The following is a 16,175-nucleotide window of genomic DNA, read 5'->3' on the forward strand; positions in this document are numbered from 1 at the left end:
TTCAGAAACATAGTCTGTAACTGTACACAAACAAGGTTTCAAATTAACAAAAGTCTATATAAATGTGGGTAGGAATGTATGTATATGCTTGTCTCTAATTATACGTCTATGCTTGATGCATTCTTTCTGTCTTTTCATCTCCAGGCTGAAGTGTCTGTGTGCAGATGGGGAACTCCAGGAATGGAAGTCCATTCTGGCATACTCCTCCAGCCTCAGCCTACTGGTCACAGGCCTGCTTCCCTCAACTGAGTACCAATTCAGAGTGATGGCCCACAACAAACTGGGCAGTGGTCCATTCAGTGAGATCGGCACTGCCAGAACTCTAGGTGAGAAGCAGCTCTATAAGAAGATCTTGATAGCAACCCAATCTGTCTGTGCTCTGCATGATGCAAATAATTTAATCTCTTCTTGCTTTCATAGTAAGCCTACAAAATTCCAGCATCCCACAGAATTATCAAGAATTATTTTTATTATTATTATTATTATTTGCTTTCCTGTTCAGATAAGCATCCTGTGGGGTCCAGGCTGGAACCACCCACACTACTATCATTCAATCAGAGCTCTGAGGGTGTTTATCTGTGGTGGGCAGCACCACAACTGCCCATCGATGGCTTCCTCCTCCAATCACGTCTCAAGGAAGGGGAGTGGCTAAATTTGGATGTGGACATTAGTGCAAATAAAACTGACATGCTCATTAAGGGGTTGCAAAAGGTAAAGGTCAATTAAGGTAACAATTTCTGATTTTACTATTTACCTTTCAGTAGGCTGACATTTCCCCAGACCTAATAAATGCTATTCTCTCTGTGTGTGTGTGTGTGTGTGTGTGTGTGTGTGTGTGTGTGTGTGTGTGTGTGTGTGTGTGTGACACTGCAGAATTCTAACTATGAGCTAAGACTACTGTCTCGCAGTGGGCAAAATCTAAGTATGCCTAGTCGCTCAGTCAACATCTCTACTCTTGGTCAGTGCCACAATGTCTCGTAGCTTCTTATCCTAGTTCACTATTCAGTGTTTATTGTCTGTTTAAATTTTGTAGTCCCACAATTGTTGGACCATTCTTATTAATAATCTGTTTCCATTAATTGTGTGTGTGTGTTGGCCAGTAAAACTGATAAATCCACCCAGTATCTTGGTATTATGAGTCCTAATAAAAATGTGTTGCTATACATTTAAATTGTTAGTCATTTCTGAGCTTCATAAATTATTTTTACAAATTTATTTTTAGAGTGGTAGATTAAAAACAAAAGTGGACAATTCTGTTTTGATATTACAGGTATGGAAGAGTATCTGACTAGTCCCCAACTCCTTGAATTTGCTCCCCATCAGCTATTGGTTGGAATCATAGGTGGAATGGGCTTCTTGTGCTTGGTATTTCTACTAGTTTTGGCCATGTTGTTCGTGATTAGCCAAAGAAGAAGTCAGCGACAGGAGAAATATAGAGAGGGTAAAGTGACTTAACTAACACTTTATGGAGAAATATATGGAGGGTAAAGTGACACTTTGATATGCCATGAAGCAGCAATACGAACACCTTACTGACTTTTCTCTGGCCTGCTCAATAAGGCTCTCAGTTGGAAATTCAAGGAAATTAATAGAATTTACCTCCATAGTTTTTACCATGTCATTCATTTCTATTGTCTTCTACTTTCCCTCATTTCAGATCTTACTCCTGTTGTGTATGTGTGCCAATCCCTGAAGTAAGTGTTTTTGATCAGCATGTATTAATTCATCTTATTTCCCTCTGCCACTATTTTATAAATGTTCTTTGAATTTCGAAAAATTGATTTTCTAGAAATATGTAGGGAGGAGCTGGCAGTAGTTTGTACTTCAGTGCTCAACATATCAGATGTCTAAAAAAGATGCGTTTGTAGCAATAAAAGTATATACACTACCAAGCTGACATATGCCAAAACAAACTACAGAAATCACAGTGTATCATTAACATTTCCATCAGTGATTCCAGATTTCATCCCCTCTGGCCCACCTTTCCATCAGGGATTCTGGCTTTAATCTCTTCTGGCCCTCTTTTCTTGTCTCTCTCAGAGATGGCACAGCTCCCAATAGCCCTGACAGTGTCCTGAAGCAGAATCTCCTCCCACCTTGCTCCCTCTCCAGCTCTTCTTCCTCCTTCGGCAAGTCCAGCTGCAGTGAGTACCATGGGCAAAGGCAGCAAAATCTTCCATGTACTAAACCTTCGCACAGCTCCCTACCTGAGACTCACCTCCACAGGGGTCCTCTGGGGTCCCCAGTTTGCTCTGTGGAGCTCATTTACCGGGGAGCAGATGGCCGTTTCATGCTGAAACCTTATGAAGAAATCAGTGCAGCAGCTCCTGCAACACAAACAATCCCAAGGCCAAGCTTGTTACAGATATCAGATGGAGCTGACAATTCCATGGTTCAGAACTCACAGTCCTTGTACTCCTATGAGGAAAAAAGAAGACATCCTCCGTTCGTCCTTTCTGTGGATTTGACCACTTGTGGCTCAGACAGCTGCCCTTCAGGCACAGTGCAAGCAATGCCTGAACAACACTCTTTGCAAAGATTCCCATCCCAGTTCAAGGAGCAGGAATTATCAAACCAACCCCTAGATCAGTCAAGTCTCATCTCTGAGTGCAGTAGTTCCACACTCCTCACACCCTCTGAGCGCTATAAAACCCTGAACTGCAGCAGTGTACGCTCTGCGGCCAGTACCCTGGTCCTGCAGATGGAACATGAGAGGGAACAGGGTAACCTGAGCCACTGCCTGAGGCTGGCCCGTGAGAGGGAGGAACTGGAGCGAGAGCTTCGCAGGTATACTCTTGATTGGGACTGCCATGTCAACCACCACAAGAGTGCAGGTTCACTCAGAGTGGAACAAAGTAGAAATGTTGAAAACATTGAGGAAATGGGCACAGACATTGGAGCCCTGCAGGGTAAGCAGTTGTCCAGCAGAGGGCACTGTGTGTCCAACAATCCAAGTGTTCCAGGAATAAGAGCTTCTTCCTGTATTGTGTGGGAGGCTAGCCCTATGATGGCTGCTCGCAGCTTGGTTCCGGCACAAGTATCCCAAGAAAGGGGTGTTGGGTTGTCAAAGGGTTCTCGCTGTAGCCAGATGTCAAACCAACACAAATCTCAAAGTCTAGAGCAGGGTGAGCACCAAAAGTCCCATTTTAAAGAACAGAGGCAGAGATGTACCATGACTGAAGGTGCCTCTGCCTGTGTTGACAATGAATCTTTTTACACCACATTGGAAAATGTTCATTACACTTTGAAGGGCAGCCAGAAGAATGCACGAACCTATAATCTCAGTCAGCACTGTATTGTTCCCAAACTGAGTCATTCAGTTCAAAAGCAGCTGGATAGGACTGCAGAGAGGAGTGAGACTGGCTGTACTGGTGACTATGTGGAGATGTGTGTGGATGAACCTGAGGTACAGGCAGAGGGCCCGCTTACAAGGTCCATGCTAGACCACAGTCAGGAGACGCAGGATTATCACAGGCCAATTTTATATCAGATATCAAAGGAGATAGTGGAAGAAAGAGTAGGAGGTTTCAGATGGGATCTAGAAAAGTTGAGTCAGTCAAGCAGGACACTACCTTCAGTAGGTGGCCAAAGTCCAACTCTCCAGCATAAACATCACATGGCTTCAAAACACATAAATCACCATAAGAGTGCACCCATCCTGAACTCTAAAATGAACAAAGAGGTGTTCTTGACCCCTGATGCCTGGATTAACTCTTTGCAGAACTCCCATTCGCATTTTGTATGTCGGCCTGACTCAGTGGTACAAGGGTCCCACCTCATTCCCAACCAGGAAACTAATACACCTTTTCCCTTAAAAATACAGCTGCAACACTCACAGCATCAAGGGATCTCTAAGACTCCTGCCTCCTTTACTGCTGACCACCAACACTCTGAGCCCTGCAGTTCTCCCAGTTTGCCACTAAGGGGCACCAGCTGGTCCTCATCCTACTGCCATTCTCCAGTAACCGAAGTCATCCATATGCATGAGAAGGAAGAGGATGAGAAAGATGCGCCAGAGGTCAATGTGGAACTCCAAGGGTACCGGAGTGTGCCAGAGTTAGAGGGGCGTTGCAGGAGCTATGCCAGCCAGAGCAGCGGCCAAGCCAGCCTGGATCAGCGCAGCAGCAGTGAGAGCAGTGGCCGAGGCAGCCTGGATCAGCACAGTAGCAGGCAGTCCCTATCCTTCAGCGCCCCCTTCACCTGTTTCCCCAGTGCAGCAGAGGAGAGTGACAAGGATGAGGCAGGCCTGCAGGAGCCAACTGAGAGGGATTGGTGAGAGCAGGATCTCTTTGTCTCCTGTTTTACCTCTTTCTCTATTTCTAGCTCACAGTCTTATTCTTCAGTCCATTGTTCTTCTAAAGCTTGGCATAGTCATTAGGATTTATCACTGTGTTTCTCGGCTCAGTTCCTAAAGAATGCCTATACAGCCTGGCAGAATATTTTTCCAGATTCAACATTCCTGATTTGACTAATTAATCAAACCCCTTATGAAATTAATCAAGAGTTTTGGAGAAGGAAAAACACAAAGCTTTGTGGGTCATAGATCCTTCAGAATAGGGACTAAATCTCACTGTTTATGCAGCTGTACTTACAGACAGGAGCTATGTTCCTTTTTCTTTAGAGCATTAACTCAGAATGCCCTCAAAATACATGAACACCTAGTGAAAAGGGGATGATTTATATGCCATCTTTTAAAGTTTAATAGTTCAATATGTGAGACTGCTCAACTCTTTAGAAGCTCTGCCTTTCCTGTTAGAAGCTGGCCTTCAGGACATATGTTGTGTAATTATTTAAACAAAATGCTTTCAATACTGCACACACCTTATTTGTACTCACAGTGTTCTCTCTGCCCATGTGTCACCAGCCCCAGGAGAGGCTCTGTGGATGAAAATTATGAGTGGGACTCTCACTACGTCACCAAGCATTTCGAGGACCTGAAAGCTCCCGTAAGCAGAAGGAGCCTTGAGGGAGAATTCCTAAGCAAGGGAAGAGGCAAGATTTGTGCAGAGGATGACAGCAGGCTTGCTTTAAACCAAGAAAAGAAAGGTAGGGGAAATCTGGCATTTAGAACAACATCTGCAAAGATCTCATCACAATTGCTCAGTAGATTTGTAAAGAAATAAAAATAATTATGAAGAACTTTGTGAACTCAAGTGTTTTTCAGCTGTCTGATTCTCCTTAACTGCACTAATAGTTTGTGTCAAAACCCTCTACTCATTTCTGACATTATTAAATTTGGTTGCATCCATCAGGACTGTTCCCCTGGGTTAGTCTAGTGGGCTCTGTCCCAGAGTGTGCTGCACCCAGTGTCTTGACAACTGGCAGTGAAGAGTCTCCCTTGGCACAGGAGATCCTGCATAACTCCACAAGCTATCCAGACCCTGAGCCTGATGCTGTGATGTTCTGAGCTTCCATAGTAAGAAGGTCTGTGTATGTGGTCTGCCATGTTTATGTGTGTGTCTTCACAAATGACATGCAATGAAAACAATGACATGCAGGAGTATACCCTAACATCATCCCCCCTGAAAGAAATATTGTGTAATAAACTTGTGATTAAATTTTATAACAATATTATTCTCAGTTTAGATCTGTTTATCATACAACATTCTTCATGTTTCTGTTCTGTGCATTACAGTGTCCTCTCCACTGGAGAAAGGACACTGAAGAGCATGGCTCTAATTGAATCTTGTTATGACACACCCCAATGGATTAAATGCCGCTCAACATTGACAGACTCATTTGATGTGCAGTTCAGCAGTTACAACAACACTGAGGCAGTTGCATTGACTGTCAACTAGGATTTGACTGTTTTTTCCAGTAGACATTTAAGGACTGTTTACTGTAAGAGAGGACACCTATCTTCATGCTGCTATAAGATCAAAATATGCAAATGTGGATAGTATGGTATTAGTCTCATCAAGATCAATGACATCTGATCCAGAATAATTTCAGTGGAGAATGATTCACTGGAGAATCTAGGAGAATAAGTATGATTGGTTGCACCTAATCCCATATGAAAGAAGAAGGCTGCCTTATCATTCATCTGCAATGACTTAGTTTCAACAAAGTGACTGACTATTTAAAACATAATTCACCTTCCCTGAAGTCCACTGCAGTGTTTTCTTCTGCCCAGCCAGCTGGAACCTGAGGCTTGGATAGGACAGCCATGGATGATTTCATCGATCTGCCATAACTGTCCATAATCCATAATTGACTGATGTAATCAGAGAAGCCATAGGTTATGGGATAAATGCGTGTGACAGACTTTCTTACCATAAATTCCCTCTTCAGAACTAAATGATGGGATATGTTGGGTGACGGGTGCTGCAGTGCATGGGCTGGCATTAAGTGTAAAAGTGCCTTAATGGAAAGCCATTAGTCACGGGGGTGAGATTTACAAGGGGATACTTGGCCTTTCCAAAAAATTACATTTTGTAGATTCAAATACCTAAGGTGAAGAACTACATCACACCAGAAGCTGTTCTCTAAACCTTTCATATTCTCCTGTCCTCATACTGTAGGTGTTTACTCTGAATGAATGAATTGATTGATTGATTCATTCAGTGACATTAGGATTTAGTCCCAAAATAATTTTTTAAGGTGGCCCGAAGTACCTGTACAGTTGAACCTGTAAGTGCATTAAATTGCACCATTTTATCATGAAAGCACATTGTCTGCCAGAGCCATAATTCTTTTATAATGTTGTACAATGTGGAGCAAAGCATTAAATGTCAAGTGAGTTTTCACAGGAGCACACTTATCTGAACTCTGCAACTCTGAATTTCTACTTATTTTGCTGTTGTTATGTCTTTGATATATAGATAGGAAATAAAACTAGACGCTCTGTAAAAAGCAATATATATGTCAGTGACCTCTGTATGCTCTTATAACTCTTTGAAGGTAAAGCTTGGAAGAAAAAGCAACTGAATAGCTGGAAAAGACTATCATGCATGTGATGTAGAGCCAAACTCTGAGGCCCCACCACAAGAGACATGGTGGAAGCCCTTTTTCATTTTTTTTCTTTTTTTTACAATTTCCTAAATGAGGCCTCCCCTGCCCTCAGTGCATCCCCTTCGTGCCCCTCCCCTTTGCTACTGGGTGGGGACAGTCACAATATGGAATTACTGACAGTAGCACAGCTAGCAATAGCTTTCTCAGTTTATTACCAGAGTAAATAGGGTACACATGTACGTAAGCAAATACAAACACAGATACAAAATGAGAATTCCAGTTGCCTTTTTTTATCTGACAGTCTCTGCACCAACAGTTAAACAAAATGATTCACATTAGATCCATTATACATATTTTCAAATGTCATCTGTACTGTGAAATACCTGTTGAATTATCACTGTAAATTCATTTTATAAAAGATTAAATAAAATGTTTTCAAAACAAAATGTAATAATTAAATAAATAACAGATGTTTTGGTGTTCAAACACTGTCAGTTGTAATAGGTGACAGGAAGTACCACTAAAGAAATATATACACAAAGAGGTCTCATAATCAGCACACATAACAGGTGTTAAATTCACAATTACTTCCTTAAGTGTGCTTTCCAGAGATGATGGCATTCCCAGCAGGTTATGGTAGTGCCCCTCCTCCCTCTTGTGTGGAGCATGCTAGGTACTCTATAAAATACCCAGGCTGGGGACAGGTGGTATCTTAGGGCCTCTGCTCTATTTAGTGAGGGTCATTACACTTTGACATAGATGTCCTCCTTTACATCTCTTTCAAACTATTTGTTTCTCTAACATATATACCTCACTTGTTGGTTTGTTTGTTGGAGAGAGGCCTACTGTGTTGGTACATGTGTCAAATGAGCAGCTGCTTAGTTTAGTTAGATTGTCTAGGCATCTTTTTATGTTTTGTGTAAGTTTTAAGGAAGGCCCAATCTTGGTAGCCATAACATTCAGTGCCTGTTTCTACCTCAGTATTTTATGGAGAAACTCGCTTGATCCAGCTCACATAGGTGAGGAGGGACCACCATAAGTTGGTTACGTGGCTAACATTTCAGGTGATCAGGTGACTGTGTGATACTGTGTGATACTTCCTGTCCCCTTTTATAACTGATGATGGTATTTGAATTAATGTCTTGTTTATTTCCTTAATAGTCCAGTGATTTTATTAAACATGGTTTATAAAATACATTTTTTAAATTTCATTTTGACAGCTACATTGTATGTTCGAATCTGTCTTTCTGTTGATTGTGTGATTTGAAACCCCATGACGTTACCACTGCTTGGCTCGTGGTATTTGTTAATAATGAAGGGGCATGAAATGAGAAATTATGGCTGAAATGAGAAATTATGACTTTGATTACCACTGAGATATTATAAACAATGTCCTTTTTCTGGAATATTGAATACTTGATACATTTTCTCTGTGCTACAAATTTAAGTACACACACTGCAAAAAATTCAGAAAATGTAAAGCAAATGCACAGAGGTGGTGTGGTTTCTTCCAGACTTTTTTTCTTGCAGTGTCAATGGAGAGTTCCTCAGACTCACACTAATAGGTTTCCATTCCTGCCTAAGTTCATTTCATGTTGTTAAATAAAGCTCCAAACTGAGAAACAAAGAACCCCCACTGCTTTGTTTTTAATCACTGTAACAACCTCAAATAATTCTTATTTGGCACTGTAATCCCACAACTGTATTCATGCATAATAAAGTTGTTTGCACAATTACACCAGTATAGAGCAGGTCTAGTTCACAGCAGGTTTCTCAGATGAATTATTAAAATTTAGTATTGTGAGTGCTTTGGGTTCTGCTGTACTGTGAATGTTCCAAATTGTTGTGAAGGATTGTCATATCAGCTGTCCTATTGATGTGTCCTGCCTGTCTGCTGCCTTTGGTTAAACCACAGAAATGGAATGTATGAAGGTGCACGCCAAACACAAGCACTTGTAAATTCTGAAGTCTTTTCAAGTTATTTCAAAACAGCGTGATTAGGAATATATTCTCCACTGGTTTATTTGAAGTAAGAATACAAAGGATGTTTTATTCTAGTATAACCAAAGTAAACCATGTTAAATGAGTAAAGCCCAGCAATTTCAGAGACATGTAGTGCTGTAGGATCAAATATGAAGAATCAGAGATGATGGATGCACATAATATTTTTGTACTGTTGTGTATATGATCCTACTGAAAACATACACCCAGGTGTTTCCTGAAACATTGTTTTCTTTGTCAAAATACCATGCACATTTTCATTCTGTGTAGATTTTCATATACAGACAAAGGAACATTCCTATTTATAGTGTAACGGTGAGCGGTAAGGAGGCAGATATAAGGGCGAAGAAGAACTAAATTTATTAAGGGCAAATCTAAAGTCATAGTCATAAGGGTAGTCCAGGGTCAGACTGGATGGCTTGTGGGATAGCCACAGGTACAACTTGGGTGACCCTGGAGAAACAGATACAGAACCCTCTCGATTCAAATAAACAATGAATAGCCAAGACACAGGGAACACAACAGACATAAATACATGAACTTAACAAGGTAGAAACGAAGGACAGGTTTAAGTAATCAAAAGAGGGGCGAAGAACACGAAACTACGGCATGGAACTAAAATACACAAGACAGGGAAAACACGGAACAATGAAGCTGGGAGGGACTAATCGTGACAGCGGATGCGTGTGCGGAGAAGAGCGAGATTTATTAAGGGCAAAGGCACAGTCGTAGTCAGAGTAGTCCAGGGTTATAGAGCCAACACAGAAGGTACGGGGATACATTATCAAATGAACAAAACACACTAAGGAAAACAGGGGAATCAGGCTATAACAAAAGACGCTAGGAGAACTGGGGGGCTAAGAAACACGAAGGCTAGGATACACGAAGTGCAAATTAACATTCAATACAACCAAACACAATGAACCTAACACACGCATTCAAATAAACGCAATTAAGTAAACAATGAACAGCCACGACCAAGGCCACAAGGCAGGGTTTAAATACATAACGAAACGAGGGACATGTGTGGAAAATCAAATGAGGGGTGGAGAAAACGAAAGTACGGAATGGAACTAAAATACACAAGACAAGGAAAACATGGAACACCGAAGATGGGAGGGACTAATCGTGACATAGTTTATTCATTTGCCTTTTGTGTCTGTTCTATAGGTCTAGGTAACTAAAAGAATATTATTTCAGTCCAAGATCTACAACATAATTGATTTTTTTTTTTAAATTGTTTTAAACGAAACATTGCTAAAGCATTGCATTTCACTTGTACTTGGCTTTGTCACAATGTATATTTTGTTTCAAGGGAGGCCATAAAATTGGCATAGCTGTGTCAATGCTGCGTGATTACACTGAGATGCTGTTTCTTTCATCTTTTTCTCTGCATTGGTTACACTCAAACTAGAGTAGTAATCTTACGGCAGCAGGCTGTTATAAAAAGGTTGTTACAAGCACATACACAGTGTGACACGACGAGAAAACAAGATGCTATCACCAGGACAAACACATTTATTAACACTAACACAAAACCAAAACCATGAAGAACACCTATAAATGACAATAGACTAAAGACACTACAAACAGTGAAACAGCACACCAACAACCACTGCATGTAATATATACAGGGTCAAACACAGACAAATCACAACTAAATTAAATATACATGTTAACAAGTGCTGTGACTAAGAACAAATGAAACAGATGAGTAACTAACAGGGTGGGACGTGGTAATGAGGGGAAAACATACACAGACAGAGATAAGACAATACAAACAATACAAAAGTTGAGGAGTCAAGGAGGGGGCCGTTACTCAAAGATAGTTCTGTATCTTTATAAAGAAAACTCGCAATCAAAACTTCTAAGGTGGGCTCGAATCCATGTCAGCTAGGTGATGATACCAACAGCCTACTAGGTGAGCAACCACACTTTAACAAGGGCGGGCCCATGCGCAGAACAGTTAGATCTTGGATCAGGTAAAACAAAAGGAAGAAACTAAACCCCACATGGAGTGTGGAAAAAGGGAGAACAAAGCACGCCACAGGAAGAAATGGCAACCCCGATGCACTGGGGAAAACCAGACAACAGAGAGGAACTTGACTGGCTAAGGGAAGCCTTGGGAGAGAGACAGACTCAAGAGGGAAAGGAACGTGTAAAAACACAGATACCCTCACAGCACAGAAGTAACTTTGGCAAAGACCCAACACTGAATGACTGGGTCACTGGGCTTATATAAGGTCTAGCCCAGCTGTTGGATGTTAAGCTTGATTAGTGGTGTGCCTGACTCGAGACCTCCCTCTGGAGGCCAGAGGTGGCCTCGGCCTGGCACCAACCCTTACAAGTCTATACAAGTCCCATTTGTTTTCTTGCATGCAATTACATAACATCATCCTAACAACAGCTTTCAGAAATGCTGAAATAATTTACATAAGTGGAACTCGGAAAGAAAATGGAAGCATTCAGTATCTGTGTAAAAACCCAGCTGTCCTGGTCACCTGTATTGGCAGGTGACATTCCATGCTCAGGTGAGGTTTCAAGTTATATTTATTTGTCACATACATAGTTATACACAATATAACTCGCAGTGAAATGGTTGAGAGTGCTCTGTCCAAACTGAGGAAAAAGAAAACAGGCATGCATAGAGAAATATATATATATTCTATATATGTACTATATTCTATATATGTTAATATATTCTATATATTAACAATGTATGTACAATATATGTATATTATGTTTATATACACAATGTATATGGTTGTGTATATATATATATATATATATATATATATATATATATATATATATATATATATATACATACAGTTATGTTACATGGTGGTGGTGGTCCCCACAGTTTATCAGTTTCCCTGATTCAGGGCCCAAATGGACTGTGGGAAGAAGCTCCTCTTCAGTCTCTCTGTCTTGGTCTTCAGGGAGCGAAAGTGCCTCCCTGACCTCAACAGAGAGAAGAGCCTATTGTTGGGATGGGTGGGGTCCTTCACAATCCTCCTGGCCTTGGTCTGGCACCGCTTGTAGTAGATGGTCTGCAGGTCAGGAAGTTCCGTGTGAGTGATGCGCTCTGCTGAACGCACTACCCTTTGGAGTGCTTGTCTCTCCTACTTGGTGCTATTCCCAAACCAGACTGTGATGTTCCCTGTGAGGATGCTCTCGATAGTGCAGGTGTAGAAGTTCCGCAGTACCTTGGAGGGCAGTCTGAAGTCTCTTAGGCGTCTGAGGTGGTAAAGACGCTGACGAGCCTTCTTTGCCAGGGAGTTGGTATGGCGGGACCAGGACAGGTCCTGCGAGATGTGAACACCTAGGTATCTACTCTCTCCACCGTGGTTCCACTGATCCTCACAGGTTGGTAGTGCCGCTCCTGCTTCTTGCTGCAATCCACGATCAGCTCCTTTGTCTTACTGATGTTTAGGAGGAGATTTTTTTCCTGGCACCAGTTTTCCAGGTGTTTAATCTCCTCCAGGTAGGCCCTCTCATCGTTGTCCGAGATCAGGCCCATGACAACAGTGTCGTCAGCAAACTTGACAATGATGGTGGAGCTGGAAGTGGCTGTGCAGTTGTAGGTGTACAGTTTGTAGAGCAGGGGGCTTAGGACACAACCCTGAGGAGCTCCAGTGCTGAGGCTGAGGGTGGATGAGGCACAGTTGCCCACCCATACTGATTGTGGTCTGTCAGTTAGGAAGTTGGAGATCCAGTCGCACAGAGATGTATGTAGTCCTAGATCCTCCAACTTAGTAGTGAGCAGGGAGGGGATGATAGTGTTAAATGCTGAACTGTAGTCGACAAACAGCATTTTAACATAATTTCCCCTCCATTTGTCCAGGTGGGTCAGTGTGGTGTGGAGCAGATGTGCAATTGCGTCATCAGTGAAGCGGTTGTGGCGGTATACAAACTGCAGTGGGTCCATGGAGGCTGGCAGTGAAGATTTGATGAAGTCTCTGACTAGTTTTTCAAAGCACTTCATCACGACCAATGTGAGGGCAGCAGGGCAGTAGTCATTGAGATCGGAGGGTCGAGGTTTCTTCGGGACGGGGATGATGGTGGATCGCTTGAAGCTGGACGGGACGATACTGAGCGTCAGGGAGAGATTGAAGATGTTGGTGAATACCGGGGCTAGCTGATCTGCACAGGCTTTGAGGACCCTCCCGCAGATACTGTCCGGTCCCACCGCCTTCGTGGTATTCGCCCTTTTAAACACTCTCCTCACGTCACTCTCCGTGATGATGAGAGGGCGCTGTTCTATGGTGGGCCCTGCGCATGCACTGTTGGCTGCGCTGATAGTACCGTTACCATTAGCACTAGCGCTGCTAGCATTAGTGCTGCTAGATGTAGCCTCGAAGCGAGCAAAGAATGTATTCAGTTCGTTCGCCAGAGACTCATCCGCACTCATCAGTCCAGAGGGTGGGCTCCTGTAGTCCGTAGTCCCTGCCACAGGGATCTAGAGCCACTCTGCTGGAACCATGTCTCTAGTTTCTTCCCATAGCGCCGCTAAAACCAAGGTTTTAGCCTTGGTCCATCACTTGAGTTATTCTCACATTTACCTGACACTTTTATCCAAACCAACTTATAATTATGATTGAGCAAAACTTGAGAGCTAAGGGCTTTGCCCAGGGGCCCAACAGTAGCAGTCATGAGGCTTGAACCAGCAACCTTCCAATTACAAGCCTAGTACCTTAACCAATGAGCTACCACTTCCCTACTCTTTAGACAACCCATGCCATGCCACATCACTCACTCACAAAATGTAATTGGTTAGTGATTAACCTTTCTGTGTGTTTTGCAGTAAGCAATAATGTTTTGTACTTTCTCTCTCTCCGCCCTGGTTAGCCACACATTCTTTCTCACAACACTGAAGATTTCTCTCCTAAGGTCTTTTTTTGTCATCATAATAGAGTCATTACAGGAAAATGACTCTGGGTCACCTACTGCTAAAAATAAGAATTTTATTTTCCTTTCTTTTTTAACAGAGCACAGAACATGATTCTGTAGAATTAAAAAAAAAAGAAATGAAGGATGAAAGAAAAATGTACTTTGCAGTCTCCTCCATCCCACAGATCAAAGCTAATGCACTCTAATTTTCTCCAGCCCCATATTATACAGCCATTGTGGATGCTTGCAAAACTGCTCTGTAGGTAAATATTCATTTCCTTCATGTGCCCCTCTGTCTAAATCTTCTTTATAACCAATTACCCATCACTAGACCTGAATGTCTTATTTCTATCTTTAGCCCTTCCTACATATAAGAATGCTGTGATTCTATTTAATCAACATCTACACCTGAAGATACTATTCTCTATAACCCAACCCTGTAGCCCAAAACCCTATTTCTGTCTCTAACCACTGACTGAAATTAAAGCCAATGCACTTGCTCACTTTTATCCAATCCCATATCTCAAAAGCTTGGTTTATCTAGCTATAGACTGCCCTTTGATACTCTGGGTCTCTATTCAAAATTCAAACTTTAACCATTCTAATGGAACAAGCCAAACATGTGACAGATCAGTAACAGAATTTGCACAAACAGAAAGAACTATTCTGATGCACTTGTTGCTACATGTTCTGCATCTGTGACAATATATTCAGATATTAATATACACTGCTCAAAATAATTAAGGGAACACTTCAATCACACATTGGATCTCAAAGAATGAAAGTTGAAAATCTTTAATGGTCTAAACAGTGTACTCTGAGAACAAAATGATGTTACAATGGACACCAAAAACATCAATCAACTAAAGGCTGGCACAATGGGGTTCAAACCCAGGTCCAATATATGATGATACCAACACACTACAGGGTGAGCTACCACACTTTAACAATAGCAGGCCCGTGTGCAAAACAGTTAGATCTTAGAAGAGGTAAAACAAGAGAATTTTTAAAAAGGTGGGGAATTGAAGCCTGGGTGCTTCGTTGCAAGGAAAACGAGCTCCCGCTAGATTGCAGAGGTCATTCAATGACATGCACATATATTGCACTTCAAAGGAATGGAAAACAAAAATGGGTGGAAAAAAAAAACAAATACGCACCGAGCGTGAAAAAAAGGGGAAAACAAAGGACACCACGGGAAGAACGGCAGCCCCGATGCACTGGGGAAAACAAGACTCTAAAATGTCCTGAACAAAACCATAAAACAGGGTGGTGCGTTAGTGAGAGAGAGAGAGAGAGAGAGAGAGAGAACTGCAGAAGGGAGGGGGAGTGTAAAAACACAGGAACCCTCAAAGAGCAGAAGAGAGGTGTAGCACAAGGGCTCACAGACCTCAATACCCAGAGTTACCAGCAAGGAACTTAGTTCAACACTTTAGCAAAGACCCAGCACTGAGTGGCTGGGTCACTGGGCTTATATAGACCTAGCACAGCTGTTGGACATCAAGTCTGATTGGTAGTGTGCCTGACTCGAGGCCTCCTCCTAGTGGCCAGAGGGGGCCTTCACCTGGTGCCAAGCCTTACAGGTAGATTCAAAAACACAGTAAAATATTGGAATCACAGGATGATCCAATCCAATTCATAGTGTGACTCAGTAGAGTATATGGCCCCCATGTACCTGTATGCACTCCTGACAATGTCTGGGCATGCACCTGATGAGATGGCAGTGTAGGTACCATCCCAATCTATCAGGTGGCAGCACCATCAGCAATGCATAGAGCAAACTTGTGTCATATGGAAGAAAATGGGTTTATCTAAAAGCATGTGGAATTCAGGTGTTTTAAATATGTTGATCAACAGAACTTCATTCTCTCTCACTGGTTTTTCCTGCAACAATTTTGCTCTCTCTCTTTCTTCATTTTAGCACCACTTGGATCGTTAACAGCAAAATTAAAAAATTGTATTTCTTAATTTAAGTAATCCAAGTAATGGTGGAATCTAAACTAACATCTGATCATGCAGCCTGATAAAAGGTGATCACATCCCCCCTTGGTAAACTGTGGACGAAACTCATATTCGTGGATTTTAGCACCAGAAGGACGATTCCCAGCACACCTGGATGATGTCATATTTTATTAACAAGGAACCAGCAGTGGAAATTCCCTCCTAATTCTAGAGGAATTTAGTGAGGACTACCAGCTAGGATAATCACCCAAAATCATGAAAACATGTGAGACTTTAACATCTGGGCATAGTTTATAAAAAGGTTATAGTTAAAAATGTTTAATTAAGCACCTAGTACTATCTTGAATGTATTTGTGTTTAGTGTTCAACCT

At 42.0% G+C, this 16,175-nt stretch overlaps 1 protein-coding gene across 5 annotated transcripts in view; it reads left to right on the forward strand.

Annotated features, from left to right (window-relative positions):
- igsf9a (immunoglobulin superfamily, member 9a) overlaps nucleotides 1–8,656 on the forward strand; it is a 25,905-nt gene extending 17,249 nt beyond the window's left edge. For 2 of the 5 annotated variants that reach the window (XM_081702530.1, XM_035535215.2), the window contains 8 exons: nucleotides 145–326; nucleotides 503–711; nucleotides 874–958; nucleotides 1,271–1,441; nucleotides 1,658–1,694; nucleotides 2,041–4,272; nucleotides 4,865–5,046; nucleotides 5,253–8,656. In XM_081702530.1, the coding sequence (XP_081558656.1) occupies nucleotides 145–326; nucleotides 503–711; nucleotides 874–958; nucleotides 1,271–1,441; nucleotides 1,658–1,694; nucleotides 2,041–4,272; nucleotides 4,865–5,046; nucleotides 5,253–5,407 (3,253 nt within the window). In that variant the 3' untranslated portion in view covers nucleotides 5,408–8,656. The remainder of the gene's footprint in view (nucleotides 1–144; nucleotides 327–502; nucleotides 712–873; nucleotides 959–1,270; nucleotides 1,442–1,657; nucleotides 1,695–2,040; nucleotides 4,273–4,864; nucleotides 5,047–5,252) is intronic. The other 3 variants (XM_035535214.2, XM_081702532.1, XM_081702533.1) reach the window with 3 other exon arrangements.
- Nucleotides 8,657–16,175: the final 7,519 nt, after the last annotated feature.

The sequence above is a fragment of the Electrophorus electricus genome, chromosome 19 (assembly GCF_041902795.1).
Source record: "Electrophorus electricus isolate QZ-2024a chromosome 19, ASM4190279v1, whole genome shotgun sequence".
Lineage (NCBI taxonomy): Eukaryota > Metazoa > Chordata > Actinopteri > Gymnotiformes > Gymnotidae > Electrophorus > Electrophorus electricus.